Genomic DNA, 21,187 nt, shown 5'->3' on the forward strand with positions numbered 1-21,187 from the left:
TGGCAAACCATTTCTGGTCATGCCTCAGCTTTATATTTGTTTGTGATTTTCAGCTCTTGATATGGCAAACTTAAGAGTTTGATGGTTTCAAATACAGAGGAATAGTGCTGGTTTGCTGATTTTTTTTTCAGAGCTGCCTTCCATTTCTGTGCTGACTATCAAAACTGGATAGAGATACAGAACTTTGGGAAAGTCAGGGATATTTACAGCAGCTTAAAAAAATAATGTATTACATGGCAAAAGAAGAAAACAAGATTATCATCAGCCTTCAAAATGTCTGCAGTTGCATATTGCAGACTAAGGATGTACAAGCACACCTCACCTGTTCTTCTATCAGTCTACAATTTCTTGCACCATTTGTTTTCTGTAATGAGTGATGTGGTTTATAAAATCAAAAGAGCAGAAATAAATCTCACGAGTTGAAATATAATGGGGATAAGACTAGGTATAAATTGTACAAAATGGACAAACAGGTATCTCTCAAACTGAAGTTATTTTTAAAGAAGTTACAGAAGAAATTGTTTGTGGAAAGAAAAGTTCAGAGAGAAAAGGCAGACATACAAGATCTTTTTCTCAGACAAGACCACGGTATTATACATCTACCTGGACTTTGATTACTAAAAGATAGGAAATGTTCTTAATCTCCATCTTTCTGCTTCTGCCTGAAGAGTTTCAAACTGTTCTTCCTGTTCCTTTACAAGATCCCGTAAGTGTTTCTGCTTCAAAATCTCCTGGTAGCGCTGCTTTGCAATCTCATTAGAAATGTGCTGTGTGTCTGCATAAAATGAAATATAAGGGTTAGCCTGTATTTGCAGATGATGTATAGTTTGTATTTATATGGCCCTGTCCTGGGGTTCTTCTAAGTTTTGTATAGAATAAGCAAGCATTTTAAAAGAGACTCACAGTTCGGCTGAAGAGTCTTTACAGTTCCGAATAAAGCAGAAAAATTCAAAAGGCACTGGAATGCTTCCTTTAGTTTCTGGCAAGTACCCACAGTTTTGAAAATCTTTTGCTACGGGAAAGATCTCTACAGTTTTACCAATGGTGAATACCCTTCACCTTACTTCCTCCATTCCCTTGAATGGGTGGAAAGAAGTGAAAGAATGATGCCCTGTTGCCTACTGAAGGTATTAATGACTATAAATAGTTTCAGCAATTTAGTCAATTAACTTTGGTTACAAGGGCATGCTCTTAAGTAAACATTGTGGTAGAAAAAGTACTACTAGTAGTGCACATAAAATAAGAAGTAGGTGCTCCTTGTCCCTTAGCTGATGCTGATGGAGAACAGGACCATCTGGCCTTGGCAATATCTTCTGAACGTTCTTTGCTTGTAACTTAAATTGTGACTCACCAGCTGCCTCAAAGATGTGCCTCCTTTCTGAGACAGAGACAAGCATTTCTTTCAGCTGCAGGCTGAGGTTGTAGTTTGCTTGCTCTTCTAAACTGATGCACTTTTCCAACTCTTTAATTCTTTTCTGACGTTTCTTCACGTTCTTCTTGTGCAGCTGTCCGTTCCCAAATGAATACAGAAAACATATGAGATTATACAAAAGACATACTTATGATGGAAACCTATAATCTTAATGACTTCCTTGTACCTCAGTAAACTTTGGCGTATTTGGATGTAACTAGTAGCACATTTTGGCTTTACTTTGTCTTTCACAAATATTTCAATATGCTTTGTAAAGTTCTGATTAAGGAGCTGACAAGAGGTCAGGGTAAGAGATATATTAAAGATAAAACTTGAAAGGCAAAGAGAGCAAAGAAAGTCAATGGAATGTGTGAGCTGAGAACATTCTCTTGGCTGCTCTGAGCTGCTGAAAAAAGGGTTGTTGTGCTGAAGCTGTCAGATGGGCTGTAAGGTGACAACACAAATATTGAAGCTTGAAGAGGATGAGGAGGCTGATGCCAGCTACAGCAACCTGGAGAAAATCCAGTGGAATCACTTAAAATCAAGGATAATCGTCATCTGAATATTGAAATAGATGAGAGAGCCAGCAAATCAGATTGTTGTGTCTGTGTTATTTTGAAAACAGAGGGGCAGTGGTATTATGAACAGGCTGGCACTCCTGGAGAGACACAGTAAGGAGTGAAGATTTGGAAGAATGCTTCATTAGAAATGGAAGAGTGACTTTTATAGGCAAAGCTGTGCAAAAAGTGTTAAGCAGATCTGCATTCGGATCAGGAAGGAAAGCATTTAATTCCGGTAACAAAGCAAGTAGATTTCTCTCCATAGGGTTGATCTATGCAGCAATCAATGAATGCAGACTGCTTCGAAAGACTCTAGAGAACTGCTGCTCTAGACAGCTCAGCAGAAGCTGAAAAAACTACTGAAAGGCGATTATTAATGAATAAATACCTGGACAGGCCGGAGCAGTGGGCCTACGCAAACCTCATGAGGTTCTACAAGGCCAAGTGCAAGATCCTGCAGCTGGGCCGGGGCAATCCCTGATTTCAGTACAGGATGGGGGATGATGTGATTGAGAGATGCCCCGCAGAGAAGGACTCGGGGGTGCAGGTTGATGAGAAGCTTGACATGAGCCCATGGCAGAGGGGTTGGAACTGGATGATCTTTAAGATCCCTTCCAACCCAAACTATTCTATGATTCTGAGATATATATTCACCTGTGTGTGCTGTTCTGGCTATGCTCCAGCAGTCCTTGAGTTAGCTGAAGAGTCATTATGCCTGTATCAGTTGCAGTTATTTCTTACCAACACCTCTTGCTAATGAAGGAGAGGACTTGCATTTAAACTAAAAATGTGCCTCTCAGACGTGGTGGTTCTCTTAGGATTTACCTTATCCATGATGCCAAGACTCTGCTCCATCGCTGAAATCTGGTGGGTGATGTGGGTGTCGTAGTTCATCATACTTAGGAACTGAAGAATTAAAAGCAGAAAGAAGCCATCTCATTAAGCCTGTTTGTTCTTAACCATTTCATAATTTTGTAAAGACAATCATACATTGCAAAACTCAAAAAACTAGAAGTCTGCACATTGGAAAGTTTTACTAATGATCATAAATGGACATGGTAAATATATTCTTGGATGCTGTGTGACTACTAGACTGTAGAGCTGTTAAAAATAATGTTATCTATTATGTGTTAATGAAACCAAGACCAACCTAATTTGTTGTGAGTTGATCCAAAAACCTCAGCTACATTTTTGCTTATAAGGTAGTCTAACCTAACACAGCTGGAGGCCAAGGTGCTATACAGTCTGTGTTTAGACCAGAGAGGAAAGTGATTGTTTTCTTTTGAGTGGTTTCTCCGTAGTTCTGTTTTATTGTTCTTGTATCTGCATAGTAATTCAGGTTGCACAGAAGTTATTAAAGATGTGTTTCTTCAGCACACTGCTACTAAAATATCCCTTTATCGATTGACAAAGGATAAACAGCCTGTGTAACCCATAATGGGCAGTAAAAAGGTTTTTGTAGATGTAGATCTATCCTTTCAGGATACTGTCCCACCGAAGTGACATGTAAAATTTTGTGAACTGCTCTGGTCAGAAAAGGAGAAACAGGAAAGGCCCAGCAGACCTTCAGCACAAAACTGCTTTCACTCACTGCTTCACAAATAGTCCTTATTCCAGGTGGTCTCTGGGTTTTGTCCCACTCTGTCGCCGTTTATATAAGCCACCATTCTTTCTATTCTTGTTGTTGGGGTCTCTGTTGCCTTGTCTTTCCTGCTAGCCCCACATTTCTACTCAGAGAGTGAAGTCAAGCCCCTCAAAGCATTCAAATTCTGATTAAACTGGTATTTGCCTTTGTTATGGGCAAGCCTAACTCTCTAAAGAGCAACAGTTCTGCTCATCAGTTAAAATGTAGTTTAAAAGCTAACACATAACAGCAACACTGGTGACTAATTTGCTACAAGAACTTTTCAGTGTGTTGTCACATCACCTCTTTGGAAGGCTGTTTTGTGGGTGGCAGTTACAGAAAGTCCCTTGGCTCTGATTCAGAAGTGAACAAGCAGTTTGGAGGGCAGCAAAATGAAGCCTGACTAAAACAGGTGTTTAGGATTTTCTTTTAATCTTTTGATTGAATTGCAATATCCTTACTTGCCCTCCAACATTCTTCATTTTCTCTGTGCTTTATAGCTCTCCCCACTGCAATATCCATAGCTTACCCATCCTCCAACAACTCTTACTCCAAACCTTTATGCCCCTCACCTCAGCACAACAAAACCATCAGCTTTCCTTGCAGTCCTCTATATCCCATACTGCAATATGCTCAGGCTTCCCCTACAAGCTGTCTTCATCCTCTCCTCTCCCACTGGTATCCTTGGCTCTTACCTTTTCCTACAGTTTTTGGCCTGCCAGCTGGGCTTGTTCAAAGCCCAGTGAGATACCAGATGGGAGCACCTCAGACCTTTCACTTTAAAGGAAGTTATAGTCTTTTATTTAAAGGATCTGTCTTCTGAGGCTGCAAAATCCTCATTCCTTAATCTCGGTGCCGATTTTGAAACAGTGAGAGTTAGGGCTAATTTTGCCTTTGTTTACAGCTGAACATACCAAACAGCCACATCACTGATCACTCTCAAGAATAAAACTTTACTCTGAAAACTAAATTGTTGACTTAGTGGGCATCAGGTTTCTCCATAGGAGTAAGGGACTTAAGAGGTATAAATGATCTTACAGGTATAGCCAGCAAAATTTTCTGTGGTCAAAATATAAAGAAAGTAACTCACTAGCTGGCGGTCTTTTGAAATAGATAGCGTTGCTATATCCCGAGCCTTCTGTTCCAGATCTTCTATCTGCATTCTCATTTTCTTGTGCTCCCATTCCAGATGAAATATCACTTTAGAGAAGTCTTTACATTCCACCACGCTAGCAATCTTTTTTCTTCCTTGAGCCTGAAAAAATAGATTAATCTTCATTAACATATTTTGCAAATTATGGAATAATTATTTGCAACAAGTTGGACAAGCTTCCAAAGTTATAATTTTAGTAAGAAGAACGTGCTATACTGCAGTCTCTTTCTAGACTTTGCTCCAGATGGTTATCTTTTGTAGAATTTTTTCCCTTTTATGCTCTGTGCCACAGCCTTAGATCAGAGGAGGAGATGGAGAAAATTACAGCTAACCTCTCTCTCCACCTTTCTGTCTTTTGAACATGAAGGCATTTTAGCTCTACAGAATACAAATCAGCCCTCTATAAGGTATTCTGCAGTCATTGCTGAAGGCTTTGTCCAGTAGCAGTTTTTGTACAGCTAGAATGCCTAAGAAAAGAACCTTTTAATGGGAGTATGAAGCACTGTTTTAAGTAGCATCACCATTTTCACCTTACATAAAAAAGTGTATTATTTTTTAAATCTTAATGTAAGCTACTGTTCAAATGCTTCTTAACTGTGCCTTTGCCTTGAGGGAGTTTTCAGACTGGATTAGCATTTTCTGTTTACAGCGTGTGTAAGTGATGGTGTGTCTAAAAACTGTTGCCATTTTATTGGTCTGAATTATATTGATCAAACATCAAGAAAGCAATCTATATTGCAATCTGTACATCGTGATAAGAGACATTACGGAATCCTTAATAGCTTCTTGATTACAATTGAGCCTCCTGGTGTGTAGTAATGAATTGAAACTAGATGTCAAACTGGAGAAAAAGCAGAGCCCCTGAAGGACAATACATTTGTTTAAAAAGCTTAGATTTCCTTCAGATAATGCAAATTACCATGATAGAGGAATTCAGTTCTTCAATAACACTCCTATTAATGAGAATGGCATCACTGTAGTCTGGGATCCCAGTACTTTCCAATTCCACCTGTCCTTGCTTTAGCAAAAACTGGACAGTCAAATTCCTTTGAAATTTCTTCTTCTCTTCCTGCACCCTATAATGGCAGAAAACAAGAAGTTAGTGATTTCAACAGGTTTGCATAAATCCTCCTATGATTCTCAGAATGTTTTTATTTATTACTGGTGAGAGGTATTTTCATGTAGGGGTTACTCTTTAAGAGCCTGTCTTGTACTTGCGCCCAAAGCGACTACAGAATTTGCAACTTATTTCCATACATGAAGTTTTCAACCACTGATTCAGTTTGACATACTCCAGCTCATGTTCTGAGAGAAGGTGTCTGTTACTGAACAGAAGTTTTAATAACAACTGAGAAGGATATGGAGAAGACTCCAGCCAGCACCCTTTTTCTTGTATAATTTATCCCCAGATTTAGAATTATAGAATCATAGAATAACCAGATTGGAAGAGACCCATCGGATCATCGAGTCCAACCATTCCCATCAATCACTAACCCATGTCCCTCAGCGCCTCGTCCACCCGTCCCTTAAACCCCTCCAGGGAAGGTGACACAACCCCCTCCCTGGGCAGCCTCTGCCAGTGCCCAATGACCCTTTCTGTGAAAAATTTTGGTTTGGCCTGCTCACATGTGGTGCAATCGCACCTCATTTCTGAAATATTGTAGGTCTCTAGGATGGATCCTAGAGAAAAGAGTGTTGGAGAACACCACTGCATAATTTTGTATGTAACTTTCAGCTCTGTGTCGGTAGAGTAGTAAAACATAGCAAAATATAGGAAAAGAAAAAAAAATACCATCTAAGTTCTTGGAAAATGCCTTCTAGTTCTGACTTAACCTTCTCATCGTCATCCATTCTTCTCTGGAGAAAGGCCTGCATCTCTGCCAGTGTTCGGTCTTTCTGTTTCACCTAAGCAAGCAATATTGTGACATTCTGAATTTTTTCAACTTTGTCAGTATGGCAGGGCAAGACTCTTCAAGAACAGAGAAGACAAGTTCTTAAGAAGACAAACATATGTATAAATACATAGCCTGGTATTTTGAGAATCTCAGCACATGCACAAGGAGGTTACAATCATAGAATCATAGAATGGTTGCCCTGGAAGGGATCATGAAGATAGCTAGTCCAACCCCCCTGCAGTGAGCACGGACATCTTCAACTCGATATCAGAGTCCCATCCAACCTGACCTTGAATGTTTCCAGTGTTGGGGCATCTTTATACACTGCTCAGAAAATAATTTATTCATTTACACGTATTTTATTCACATGAAAGGAAATCTGTATACCTTTTGCTCAAAGCTCATGTATCTCTGTCTCTGGAAAACTGAGATTTACACCTTCATGCTTTTAAGCTGAACAAACAGCTTGCTAGAACTTTTCCACACCATCTGTTAGGAATTGCTCTTGACATTCTAAAACAATATGGGAATGCATGGCTGCAAATGTAGACTGATAAAGGGAGAGAACAACTCCAACAGATGATGAAAACCGAATGCCTTAATATTTTTCTTGGTATGGACAGAGGAAAGGTAATTTTTTTTTTTTTTTGTAATGAAACCACACCAAAATCATAATCATTCTGATAAAATCCATTCACATTAATATGCTAATTTTTCCTGTGAAGGAGAACTAGATCCCATTTCCCTTCATAGCATTTCTATTATTCTGAACTGAATGTGGTCAGAAGCAACCTTCAAACTCAAATGCAGCTTGTGTGTGTGCTGCATTGTTGTTTCACCATTACCTTGACCCTGCACTTGAACTCCGTAGAACTATCAGATCCGAAAATATCAAGAAGTATACTGGAAAAATAAAGAATTTTACATACCAGCTCCTCAGTTTCCATTTTATTTCTTCTAGCTAGACAAAAGCGTTCCCATATAGATGGGTCTAAGCCATTAGGCATGTACTCAGGACTATCCAGTTCATCCATGGATTTCCTTAACAGGGTACGTGCATCTTTGTAATCTTCAGCTGAGCCTGAACAATTGCCATACGGGTTTGCAGTGTCAAAGGCCATTTCTGTCACTGGGGCCCTAGTCCACATATAGAGTACATAAAATATTTACTTTTTATTATCTCTTGCACAAAAGAAGTGCAAAAACAACTATGAACATTTCATTCTTTCAAGTTCCTAGCAAACAACAAATAGGTAAGACTGCATCTTACACAAAATAAGAATATATGTTTTTGAAACCTCATGATTATTTAGATTGCATTTAAAATAGATTGTGGGGGGTGAATGAGGAAATATAAGTACTCAAAAAAGCAATTGTTAAATAGCCAATAAAAAGCAGGCAGCCCACTGATTATCAAAATAATTTTGACCATTGAAATAAATAGCATTCTCATTCTTGACTCCCAAGAAACACCAATATTTAAGCAGATGGCATCAGGAGGATCTTACTCTGGTCGACGTTTGTAAAGTTGGGAAAGCTCATTAAGGAGATCAGCAGGTAGGTCAGCAAACTCCTTTGTAAAACCACATTCCAGTTTCTAGGAGGGAAACAGAAAGCTTTCTTGTTACCAAAACGTTATTTTTAAAAAAGCATTAACCTGCTCATACCTTAGAAATATAGAACATGGTGCTCTTCCAAGCACTGTCAAGCATCACAGGAATCCGGGATACTTCATTAATTTTTCTCTGCACATACTCTCCTTTACAACTGAATTTCAGCAATCAGCAAGTTGACCAGAACTCATCCCATGCTCACAGTGAAGTACATTCTTCTTGTTATCAAGACACAGCATTAACTTTTTAATTTGTGAACCTCCTTGTGTTTGTCAAGAGTCTCACCTTCTCTTCAACTATTGCATTTTCATAGGTGTCCATGTAAGCCACAATTTTATGTTCTGTAGTCTGGAGTGTTTTCGTTGTCTTGTCCTATAGCAAAACCAAAACATTTCAGGAATGAAACTCACCCAGCAGAAGCACCAAGCAGCCACTCATTTACACTGATGAAGCTGACGCTTTCTTATTTCTAGAGAAAAACATGTGAGCTGTTTTCACTAACAAGTCAATGCCTTCTTCTGCAGGTTAATTGTAGATACTGCTAATGGGTGAGCAGGTGTGAAATTAAATTAGTCCCCTGCTTAAGACAGTAAGAAATTTGTGGAAGAAATATACAAATGCTTACAAGTCTTCATATTAAAATCTGAATGTAAGGACCTTTGTTGATAGTTGTTTTCACTTGCACAAAGATTTCCTTTTCCTTTCACATCATCACAGGTAACACAGTGCAAAAATTCACAAATGCTGTTCAATGGAGTGTTTTAATTTGAGAATGCAGCTTCCCTTTCGTCATAACATAGTTCTGCTACCTGTCAGGATACTACGTCTTACTGAGGCTGTTAAATGCCTCTACTCTGCTGGGGAGATCCTTCTCCTGTATTTCACAGTTTGTATGGACCAAAAGATCTACCTATGGGAAGAGTTAGAATTTTTTTTTTTTATATGATTTGGCAGGGATGGGTAAACACTTCAGGAGACTAAATTGGTCAATAAGATTATAAACACTTTGTGCTCAAGGGTATGTGTGTCAGATACTCAAAAGCAACCTCTGTCTATGCTTTGAACTGGCAAACACAAGTCAGCATGGCCCTCACTTCAGTGAAAAACGTGATGGCATTACACATCTTCATGTCCTAAAAGCATCATAGTTGCTGCTTCCAGCTTGACACTGGATACTGAAAAATACTATATATAACAACCATTAGCAGCATGCCCTTCTGAATGCATAGAATTTTACCAAACAACTCCAGCTGAACCAAAATGAGTATATCTATTAAAAAACATATGTATTTATAAAGTATGTCACCTGTACAAGTTGAAAAATATATCAGTGACCCTGTAAATTGTCAGAAAATAATCTACAGCAAAATTTTTATTTGGAAAGAGCAGTCCTCACAAGAAACTGTTTTGTAAATACTACACTTTTCCTAAGAACAGCATTCCAAATGACTACTTACTTTTTCTTTCTCCTTTTTCACAAGAAAATTATGAAGTCCAGCTTTTCTAGTGTCCAACTCCTCATCCAACAGTAAAGCGTAAACAAGATTGACTATTTTGAGTTCTTCCTGTAAAATGATTGTATTAAAAAATGTTAACTTTCCTGATGCACAGTGACAGAGAAGAAAAATCAATGTTCTCTGCAATACCTGGTAGACGACCATCTCTGATTTCACTTTCCTTTCAGAGAGTTTACACACAATCTCATCAAAATTTCGTGTTGTTTCCTGGATGGAAGCTTTAAGTTTCTTCAGTTCATCTTCCAGTGCCTGGAGAAGGGAAGGACAAGAGCAGCAATATCACATCTAGAAGAACAAAGAAGCTCAGATATTGTAGAATGAAAATATGGAATTGTATCCTTTAGCCAAAAGGTCCCAGAAATTATTTGTTTGGAAGGAGGTGCTGCCAGGCTACCGAGTTATGTTGTCCAAATATGACTTCGAAGAATAAAAAGAGTTGTATCATTTGCGTATGGCATCAGCAACTCTGGGAATGGAACCTGAAAAAAATTTTAGGAATACTGGTACATTTGTGAAGGAAAGTTACTGTCTGTGAGATGCCACAGGCTTTGGCTTGTATTACTTGGTATAAGTAGATATTGTCTAGTCTAAGCTAGGACTTCTTTCATATGCCACATGATCTTTGTTCTTCATTTGTTCTCCATTTATTCTGTGTATTAGCATTTTCAGAAGTAGCTCCTGAAACTCTGGTGATGAGCATGTTAACAAAACCACTCCTTTTCTCATTTTAATTTACCCTTCTATATTCCTCTTTTTCTTCATTCAGTTCCTTGACTTTTATCTCATATTCTCTAAATATTCTCTTTTCTTCTTCATTCCAAAGATGCTCAGGCTTGGACAGAAAAGGAGGTGGAGGAATATCCTGGAAGAATTAAAGACAAATATGTTTCAAAAGCAACATTAAGTCCCCATCTGCACACTAACAAACTCTAGCACATCTCAAGATGAGTTAAAGGTATTCCTTAGTGGTAAATAAGGTACAAGACTTAAGTCTAAGTTACCTATATATTCTGTTTCTCTGGTCTGTCACTTGCACAGTAATTTTGGTGACACATATTGTGCTATTCTCTCTCAATTGCTTATAGGAATTCACTGCTGGATCTTGTAAAAGACAAGTATTTTGTACTCAAACATACTGCTGTAGATACTAGATACCTCACGTTTTCTGCTTCAGAAAAAAATCTAACTCAAAAAGGTAACCCAAATCTAACTCCATGCTAACGTATACTTCTAAGTGGAGCCCTTATTTTCCAAAAGAGATCAATTCCAGGGAAAATGCTTGGTCCTGCCGTACTCTTTTTCTGTGACATTTCACATTTGTTCCTTTCTTTACTTGTGTACTATCTATATTGGCTGAGTTAAAATGGAATACAGTATTTTTCTGTGAGATCACAGTGATGGAAAACAGGCTCTTCCTCCACCAGTTGTTATAATGGTAATACCAGATTATGTTCCTGCAGTATTCCACTGTGACAGGGACAGGTGTTATGGATAAGTCATATGCAGGCACTAGAACTCTGTGGTCTCTTTTGAGTCCAGTGTGTGGTCTCTTACAGAGTCTATGTAGGTTTAATGCAATTCTACAAGTCTCTGACTTTCTCCTATCACTTAGGTTTGAAATATTTGCTAGTTGAATTTCACACGTCCTCTAAAAGCCCACAAACCACCTAAATGATATGGCAGAAACACAGCTCACCATCTTCAAGACGTCTTCCTTTTTGACTTCTAGGACTCCACCCATCATGTCATTAAGAGCACGCAGTCTGTCATTGTCCTGCAAACAACCACAAAAAATATTTTTGTTTGCAAAAGGAAGTGTAGTAATTGGAAGTTTTGAGAGGGATAATAGGGTAGTTCACATCTAGATCATCTGTACAATTATACGGTGTGTCACTAGTAGATTAATGCACTTCGGTGATGCCTGTGAAACATGATGAAAGTCTCAGAGTTTTTTCTGGTGGACGGATGTTCACGTACCAAATAACTTACTCAAACTGCCATTCTGGCATTCTAGAAAAGAATACACAGGTATAGACTACTCCTGTGCAGTTGGTAGGCTAGGCTGAAGGAGGCTATTGTGTTATTGTCTCATTGAGCATCTCTTTTGGGAACAGAACCATTTTAGGTTCTGCACAGATGCATTTTAAAGCCAGAGGAAAGCATTACAACACCCTTGCCTTATCCCTGAAGAGCACAGGTCGCTCAGTTAACAAACACAGATAAAGCAGAAAGCTCTCTCTTGAGCAGCAGCATGCATTTAGAAATTTATCTAATCCCTGGTCACCTGATAGAGTATTTTTAACTGCCATTTTTTTTAGAAAATGTTGAGCCTAATACTAAATCTTTTCTCCCCCCGGCTGGTCTAGGTAGTTCCAATTGTAAACGATAATAAGAAGGAAAAGGCACACATCATCATTACCTACCATTTACACTTTATTCTCCCATGCTACATGACTGGAATATTTCAGTGCAGCATTAACTAAATAAGCCTGACCAGAGACAAAGGCCTACACAGTAAAAAAGGAAACTACTTTAAGTACCTTCTCAGCAAGACGTCTTTCCATTTCAAGCTTAGCCAGCATTTCTGCTTTCTCTCTCTCTTCTTGAGTCAAGTATTTTTCAACTTTAATCTGAAGGAAGAAAATGAGGGTCATATCAGGGTTCTTCTCTCCAAATGTGATCACATGCAGACTAAGAACCTTTGGAAAGAGGGGCAATACTAATTCTTGATGCTTTTTGTATCTCTGCTCCATGATAATACTCCTCAAGAGGACATTGTTCTTTCGAACACCCCTGAAAGCATATTTAAAAATGCTAAAATAGAAACTACCATCATTTTTGTTGAGATTAGTTGTATTTCTTGCATACCTTTTCTGACAGTGAATAACACGAACTGGTGAGAGAACAGAGAGAATTGGGAAAGACTGACCAAAAGAGCATGAGATTGGTGGAATATATTGTATAAGAAGCATGGTGCTTCTTTATAAATTATCATTTCAATTTATAATTACAGTACTAAGCACGGTTTAGTACCCACACACTTAGTCTAAAACTACTTAGTCTCAAAATGGTGCTCAGAATAAACAGAGAAACCCTTATCTATGGAAGTAAACCCTCCAAGCCTGGCTTGAATCTTACACTCAGGAACAGGGGGAATATCTACCTAATTTATAGCCAATTAAAAACTTAACATCAACGAATTAAGATTGTATACATCTTATTCATTTTGGATTGACTTATTATAAGTTTTCTCCCTAAAGAGTGAAGGGAAGCAAAAGAGACAAAAAGATGATTTTAAGTACACAGACACATCTGTTTTCAGCTTTTCAATGTCTGGCAATGACAGGAATTAAATAAATATATTTGAGTAGGTGAAAGAGAAAGATTCATTTTTCAAACACCTCTGAATCCTGAACTGTGAGTGCTCGCTCTGGTATCTCATCATCTGTAAGAGCTGGCTCCCACACTTCCAACTGCAGATCAAGTTGTTCCAAGATTTCTCGGATCCTCAGGTTTCTTTCTTTCACTCGTTCTATCTCCTGCTCCTTTTGTTGTGCAACTATGTCAAATTCCTTATTAAAAGCAGTTTTCAGTTTGTAAATGATGTCCTGAAATACCAAAAAGGGAAACAGCAATATGGCACAGGTCACATCCATCCATGATTATGGGACCACTCCTCAAGCCATCAAAACCATAAATGTGTGTAATTGTATGTGTGACAGGGAGATAAACTGGTAAAGCCCTTTAATGAAAATCATATAGGCAGAGTTCAAGCTTTGTTAAATAGAGGTGGGCAAACTATCATTCGTGGGGTTTTTTTCCCGCATAGAAATTTTTATTGCTGCATATTGCTGCAAACACTGGATAGAAAATTCTATTTGCTTGTTTTTGAATTCTTTGGCTGAAAGAAGGGGCCTCAAAGAAAAAAAACACATGACCTATAAATCTAGAGACTGTAAATCACAGGTAGAGGGGCAAACTTTTAAGGGACATACACGCTAAGGACATATTTTCCTGATTTTTAAGTGATTCATCCTGCAGTTTCAATAATGCTTTTATGTGATTTTCTGCCTGGCATATGTAAGAAAAATTCCCTCATTAAATAAATAAACAAAAGTCGTAAACTATTTTTTTAAAACAGCTAAGACCTTACAATGATTTTAAAAATCATATATTCTCGGTGCTTAAATTCTTCCTTTAGCCTACAGAATTGACCTCAACAAAGCAGAACAGAATATTAAGAGAGAAAACTATGTGTGTCTCCTACTACATCAATTTAATAAAATGAAACATGGAAAGGATTTCAGTTCTATCACCAGATTTTACATTTTGAGATGCTTTAGCTGTCTGCAATTTGTATTACAATAAATATTTTTGTGGCCATGATTATTTCATTGGTTTCTAATACAATAATAAGTTATGATGTAGTAAGGCAGGATGGCAGATAACATAAAGTGTTGCTGGGAGACAAAAGGCTGTGCTCAAGTGTTTGTCAGCTACCTATCTAACTCTCAGCAAATTCACTGCACTGGCCAAGAACACAGCAGACTTGTCTGCTATTAGATATATCGTATGCATCTTGAAAGCCACACAGTAGAAAGATCTCGTTACATCCAAACTTACATCTAAAATTGCTCCTTGTGTTTCTTCCCCATCTGCTTTAAAAACTAGTGTATCTACTAGATTTTATGTATTACAACGCATAACTGTTGAGCTCTGCTACCAGTTGTAGCCTTAAAGAGCTCTGATGAGGCAATGCTTTACTGTTGTTTAACCACTTCTGCCCTTGCAGATCATCTTCATAAGAAGCCTTTTATGTAGCATGTTTACTGCTTAATAAACAGGCCAGGGTAAGAGAAGGGAGAGTCGGATAGTAAAGAATATTAAATAACAGAAACACTGAAGGCTCCAAATGAAGGGCTGATAAGACTGTAAAGAAATGAAATGGTGTGAGGATACAGCTGAACTTTCATTCACCAGCAAATAGTATGGAAAGAGGTCATGTTTCCACAGGCATGCTGAGCTGTGCAAGCCAGCTATACAAACACCAGAGGACAAATAGAAATACTCTCAAATTGGGTAACCAATTTCATAAAAACGTTTTTCTTCCACACCTGAGCTGGCAAATCCACATGGTGCTTTGCTGCACGATGTGCATTTATCTGTAACACAGTGGCCTGTGCAACTCTCCATTGTAGTGTCAGTACACCCAAAATCTGAGCGTCTGTGACTGCTATGAGAACCCAAAGGTGTGGCAGTGCCACTACAGTAATACAAACTTGAAAAGACATCACCTTTAATAACACTATCTGATTGACTTTCTGCTCCCTACTGTGCAAGTCCAGTTGGTGGTACAGGATAGATGTATCTCCACCATACTGAGAGCTCAGACTTCCAATCAGGCAGGAAGATGCATTATCATCAGCCGTTACGTCTTCTGTCTTCTCTCGTTCTTCCTCAGGTAATACAGTCTCAGACTCAGTCTCAGGATTTTTCTTCTGAGCCTGAATATCACAAACATGACAACTGTGTTAATTTTGTATACGAACCAGTGGCACACGTATGAAAAAATTCTAGAGATCATATTCTGCAATTAAGCCCAGTGATCAAAAACCCACAAGTTGAAGTGAACGTATACAGAATATTTGGTCCAGTTGTAGGATCCCCAGTACAAGAAAGACACGGGCATTCCGGAGCAAACCCAGCGATAGGCCACTAATACAATTAAGGGTTTGAAGCACCTAATATGTGAAAAGAAGCTGAGCGTGCTGGGATTGTTTAGCCTCAAGAAGGAGGAGGCTTGGGGGGTGGTGTTTAATAACACATATGAAAACCTGAGGAGTAAGGACAACAGAGCCAGACTCTTCTCAGCGGTGTCGGTGACAGATTGAAAGGAAATGGTTATACATCAAAATACAGAACATCCAACTTAAATATAATGAAACACATTTCCTCTGAAGGTTGTCAAACATGGGAGAAGGTAGCCTATAGAGGTTATGGAATCCTCCATCCTTGGAGATATTCCAAACCTGACTGGACATGGAGCTGAGTAAATTGTTCTAGGTGGGCTGGAGTAGATGACTTCCAAATGGCTTATCTAACCTCAGCTCTTCTGTGATTCTTCAATACTAATGCATTTGTTCTAAGTAAAACCACAACATTTCATCTTTACGAATATCTTCAAATTTTTAGGGAAGTATTTCTACAGCGAAAACGGACCCAAGAAATGTGTCTATGTAAAAAAGGGGTTAAGATGCCAACTCAGAGCATTCTGATCTGAAATGCCTATATGCAGTACTTCAAAGGGATTGTACCTCATCATCAGCTGTCTCAATCTTCTTTAACTGGAGAACTTTCTCCAGAATTTTCAGTTCTTCTTCAGTACGTTCCTTCATTGGATAATTTTTCACTTCAGAAGCTATATGGAAGCACTGTTCAATTATATTTTTTTTTTAGAAAACAAAAACACCCAAGGTAAAAACTTCTTCAGAACACATCTGTTAATTCATTTGTCCAAAAACTGAATGCTAAATAGTTACAGAGGCTTCTTAAAATCAGAAATAATATTGATGATCAATTAATGTAGACAATCCAGCAAGAATATAGGAGTCAGAAAAAAACCACTTGCCTTTTTGGTAGTAAAAATGGTTGGTTTAAAATTTGCTGCCTTTATTTATTTTTTTTTTTAAATAACCTCTGGCTATGTCCTCTTTATTCACAGAATTCAACCAGGACAAGATTTTTGGTAAAATTACTCGGTCTTTAACCACCCTTGAGATAATCTAGTATCACTAGTTTGACTAATATCCCTCTGTTTAAAATAGGCAAAATCAGGGTTAAATTTTGCTTTTACATTCTGTGTTGCAGAAGTCCTACTGACCCAACACAGAAACATAATATTTACCTTCTCCTTTTAGCAACACTGCATGAAGATATTCTCTAGTATCTAGGAACTAAGGAGTTACTTATTTGCTTATTAGCACATTTATCCACTTTAAAAGGCAAAATCAGCCAGGCTCGGTCAAAATCAACAGAATGAAAGATTTGCATGAGCCCTGGAAAGAAGTGGGTTTTTTCCTCATACCATAAGCAAACCAGAAATGTGTTATACTTCTATTTATTTTGTTTCAGTACCTTAAGGAATCAATAAACTACTGCAGTAAGTGAGTTAGAAAGTGATGGTTACCTTAACAGCACGTCCTTTTACACACATTGGATCCCAGCACTCATGTTTGATGACACTCTGCAAATAGCAGTTGGCTAAATTCTCCATTTCAATCTCCTTCCTCACCTTTCAAGATACAGAAAAGAAAATAATGACATGTGGTGCAAACCAACAAGATATAGGCAATTTGTATTGAGTTGTTGAAACAAACCTGGCAGATTAAATGAATTACCCGTATTTCATAATATTAGACTACTGAAGCTATCTTCTCCAAAAATGATATTGCATACTACTGCTACTGAAAGGTGTCATTTCATATGTGAAGAAAAGCATTCCAGAACTTAAGCAGCGCTGTACCCAAGGTCACAGTGTCAGATTTACAGTTTCTGGCATAGATCATATTCCAACTGGCAATATCTGCATTAGCAGATTCACCTGCTTCAAAAAGAGACTTAAAATACTTTCACGCTTTCCTGTTTCTCAACAGTGAACAACTTTGAGATCATCTTCTATTCTTCAGTTATTGCTTCTCCTTTTCACTGCTAGTTTTAAAATGTTCTCTTTCCACTCTATCATACCCTGGCCACTTCTTCTTCAGCCTTTTCTTGTGCTCTTTCCTGTTCTTCTACATCCAGGTTGAACTCCTGCTGCTCCAGTTTCTCAATGTCTGGCACCAGTTCATTTTCATGCATCATTTTCTGAATCTGTTTTTTTAAAAAATAAGTATAAGGAATAAAAAGTAATTCGAATGTGAATAGAGGAAACACTGGTTTTAACACTGTGGAACTTGATAACAGAGAAAATCATTTTAATTGCCTCCACTTTTAACTGCTTCATGGTAATTGGTAGAACGTGCTGCCTGTACCTAGTGACAGAGACTACTATGTGAATATATTTCATCCTTCCCTTAAAGCTCATTTGGATGTTATATGTGGAGTTGTGCATACTTTCTAAGAATCTGTAGCATGGAATTGTTCATTCTTTAGTTCTGAGAACTTTCAAAAGTTTTTATCTATCTCATGCAGTTCAACAAAGGGAAATGCAAAATCCTGCATCTGGGGAGGAACAGCCCCATGCAGCAGGATATGCTGGGAGCTGAGCAACTGGAAAACAAACTGGAGAAGGAAGAGGAGAGGATGACAGTTTCTATAACGGAAGGCTGTTAGACCAGCAGAAACTAGCCTGCTGAGGGGATAGATTGCTCAAGATATAAGGGTGGTACAAATTTTTTAGTTGGAGCAAAGGAACCTCAGAACCAGACAGTTGTTCCTGACAGGTTCAGCACGCTGTCCCTGAAGAGACAAATCTCTCTATTACCTGTCTGCTCAGTGTTTATGACAAAAATGTAACTAAGCACTAGAGCTGATAGTTGTAAAGGAAGTGTACATGTAAACAAAACTGTAAGCTAAGCCATTACACTTGTAAGAAACTCACAGTTTCATGCAGCTTTTTAATTCCCATTTGCAGCTCTTTCTTCTGGTTAGCAAACCTCTCAGTCTCTTCTCTAATGACCTGACATACAACAGATATATTTTTGAAAATAAAAAATAACCCAGGAAACGACTGAAGTGATCTAAAGGAACATTATCTGTACAGAAAACAAAACTCAGAAGGGATTAATAACTGAAATAGACATAAGCTTAATTCAATAGGTTGATTCTTAGAACTGCTAAAAAGAAAAATGATTGTACACCCAGTTCACACTGTAAACTGGTTATACAGAAACAGAGCTTAAAATAAGGAAAGAAAGAAAGTCACTCCTGAGATCACACAGAAAGCAATGATATTTCATCTTATCATTGAGCCCCAGAAGCTGGAGAATATATACAGCTCTGGTTCATAACAAAAAGAACCTGCTACCTCCCATAATTCATATTTCTGAGGAAAAAAATTATCTATGCTAACATTAATATAGCAATTTCCAGACTCACAAAGCACTAAATCCCCTCTCTGCACACTATTAGATCTTTGATGAACTTTTACTCTTAAAAAACTTTGGTTCCACATCATACTCACCTCAACCTTAACCTGAAACAAACCTCAGGGGGTTTGCAATTAATGTCATATTGTTGACTATTGATTTATCAGTGCTGTAGAATTTTTTATTCTGGCCCTTGGGAAGAAGCACCTGCTTGGTTTCTGGTAATAATCTTCTGTGTAACTTCTTGACATTTAGAAGAAAAACATCTTTACAAGTTTCTAAAGGAAGCCGATTTCTCTGGCAATTTCTTTTTTTTTTTCATTTACTCCTTGTGTAGAAGTGGCCTTTTGGCCTTTAGAGCTCCTATTGTGCTCAGTACCTGCTCTGGTGTGTTTATAACGTTGACCCTAACTTTTCTAAAGGTCTAGATGGCAACGCCTTAAAGGGAGGCCCAAATGTCAGAAGAGCTTTAGAAAGTAGATTACTTTACAGCACATAATTCAAATCACTACTGACTCTTGAAAACTCCTGTTTTGATTATTACTTGTTCTATCGAAGTACCTTCTTCATTTTCTGATCTATCCACGTCATTTCATTGGTATTGGCTGAATATGAACTGGTGACGTTTCCGTCTTCCTCTGTCACCTCTACATTGGAAGATTTAAGCGATGCATCCTGAAATTAAGGATATAAACATCCATCTCAGGTACTTAGAGAGAATAAGAGAGAGACCAAAATAAAATAAAAATTGGACTCGCATTAGAAGCACCACCACGTCATTAAAGAGAATGTTACAATATTTTTATTCCCTAACCAGGCTCCAGATTTGTTCCAGAAAACCCTTGCTGTTATGCAAAGCCTTTTGACTCAAATGGCCTGACATTACTAACTTCTGCTTTGCTTGATTTCAACAGGAAAACAAACAACACACAATGTATAGCAGTAATATCACACTGGAAATGACAAATAATTTCACATGAGGAGAAATTGACTTTCACAGAGTTTTCTGTGGCTGAAGAAACCATGTGAAACTGAAGCTGTGAATGCCATCTTCCCATAACTATTCCATTTCCTTGTTTATGCTATTCTACAAATTAAGAATTAAGCATATTCAGCCTATCCTTGGGAGTATTTTGCTACTTCTGCAAAAGGATCAGAGTTTGTTTGGAGGACAGTTTTTATCATGTGCAATTTTAGGAGAATGATCAAACCTTCCCCCCGCTTCCCTAAAAATAAAAAAAACACCCCACCTTAAATTTCCCTTCTGGAAGTGATTCTGCTGTGGATTCTGGGTCAAAATGCCGTTCTGCCATGGATTGTAAAACAGTATTTTCATTTGAAGTGGACTTGTTCAGTATAGCAAGAAGAGATCGCCAGTGAAGATCAGCTTCCTCAGCTTCAGTATTCTTTATCTTCCTAGTAAATAGAAAATAAATTGATGTATTTTTATGTCTTATAATAAAGGACAAATTATTAAATATTCCATATAACAAAATTACTAAGTTGTTCAAAAATGCCTATTCAATATTTTTACATATGATTTAATATTGTTTGAGTTCTAGCATTCATAATTAAGTGAAGTTTCTTCAGAATTAGAAATTCTGAAAGATTCATTACCCAGAGTAGAAATACCACTCTGGTGGACCCATCTTCCATTTATGCATCTGCCTGAACATTTGTTATACCACAGAAAAGCTGTAGTTTCATGTGTCCCTCACTCCTAATGTTTGCTAAGAGCTCTCTATGGGCACAGTTCAATTCCCTCCCGTTAAATCTGTGATGTCCCCTAATCACTGAAATAAAATGGTATCTCATGAGATTATATGGCTTAGATCCTCAGACACCCCATTCCAGATGGTTTATTTGAGAGTGATAAGCAGCTTATTATGGGTAATGCTTATCAGAAGACACTCCTTTATCTTGTATTGCAACCGCACCCAAAGTCCAAGACATTCTCCACAACACTGGTGGGAAGCTTTAAATGAGCTAGGGAAGCTACCTCTAATGATGAGAGGAGTGACTTCATCTAATTCTTAACCTTACTTTGAGACTAATAAAAAGTCTAGAATCACAAATAGATGCAAAATTTGCCTGTCAGGATACAAAAATTCACACCATCAATATTATACATACTTCCATTTCAGGCACACCAGGGCACCATCATTTTTCCCAATAACAAGGATAAATTTGCTATCCAGAGAAAATACCGTGGATCTGATTCCTCCTCCTTGATATGAGTGACAATGCATACGAGCGAGTATATCCTAGAAAAGTCACAGAAGCAGTATGAGTAAATATGTTTTTGTAACAGGGTATGTCTATAAACTA

General features: G+C 37.9%; 1 protein-coding gene across 1 annotated transcript in view; it reads right to left on the reverse strand.

Moving 5' to 3' along the window:
• Window positions 1-270: 270 nt before the first annotated feature.
• The window catches only part of LOC138733916 (cilia- and flagella-associated protein 43-like), a 56,888-nt gene continuing 35,971 nt past the window's right edge, over window positions 271-21,187 (reverse strand). The window contains 23 exon segments of the mRNA XM_069881432.1: window positions 271-775; window positions 1,352-1,505; window positions 2,797-2,877; window positions 4,686-4,850; window positions 5,668-5,824; window positions 6,541-6,653; window positions 7,573-7,780; window positions 8,152-8,240; window positions 8,542-8,628; window positions 9,714-9,821; window positions 9,903-10,022; window positions 10,510-10,635; window positions 11,470-11,547; window positions 12,314-12,403; window positions 13,175-13,381; window positions 15,068-15,277; window positions 16,088-16,204; window positions 16,960-17,064; window positions 17,517-17,642; window positions 18,373-18,450; window positions 19,421-19,534; window positions 20,110-20,275; window positions 20,993-21,123. Of these exon segments, the coding sequence (XP_069737533.1) occupies window positions 618-775; window positions 1,352-1,505; window positions 2,797-2,877; window positions 4,686-4,850; window positions 5,668-5,824; window positions 6,541-6,653; window positions 7,573-7,780; window positions 8,152-8,240; window positions 8,542-8,628; window positions 9,714-9,821; window positions 9,903-10,022; window positions 10,510-10,635; window positions 11,470-11,547; window positions 12,314-12,403; window positions 13,175-13,381; window positions 15,068-15,277; window positions 16,088-16,204; window positions 16,960-17,064; window positions 17,517-17,642; window positions 18,373-18,450; window positions 19,421-19,534; window positions 20,110-20,275; window positions 20,993-21,123 (2,988 nt within the window). The 3' untranslated portion in view covers window positions 271-617.

This window comes from Phaenicophaeus curvirostris, unplaced genomic scaffold (genome assembly GCF_032191515.1).
Source record: "Phaenicophaeus curvirostris isolate KB17595 unplaced genomic scaffold, BPBGC_Pcur_1.0 scaffold_46, whole genome shotgun sequence".
Lineage (NCBI taxonomy): Eukaryota > Metazoa > Chordata > Aves > Cuculiformes > Cuculidae > Phaenicophaeus > Phaenicophaeus curvirostris.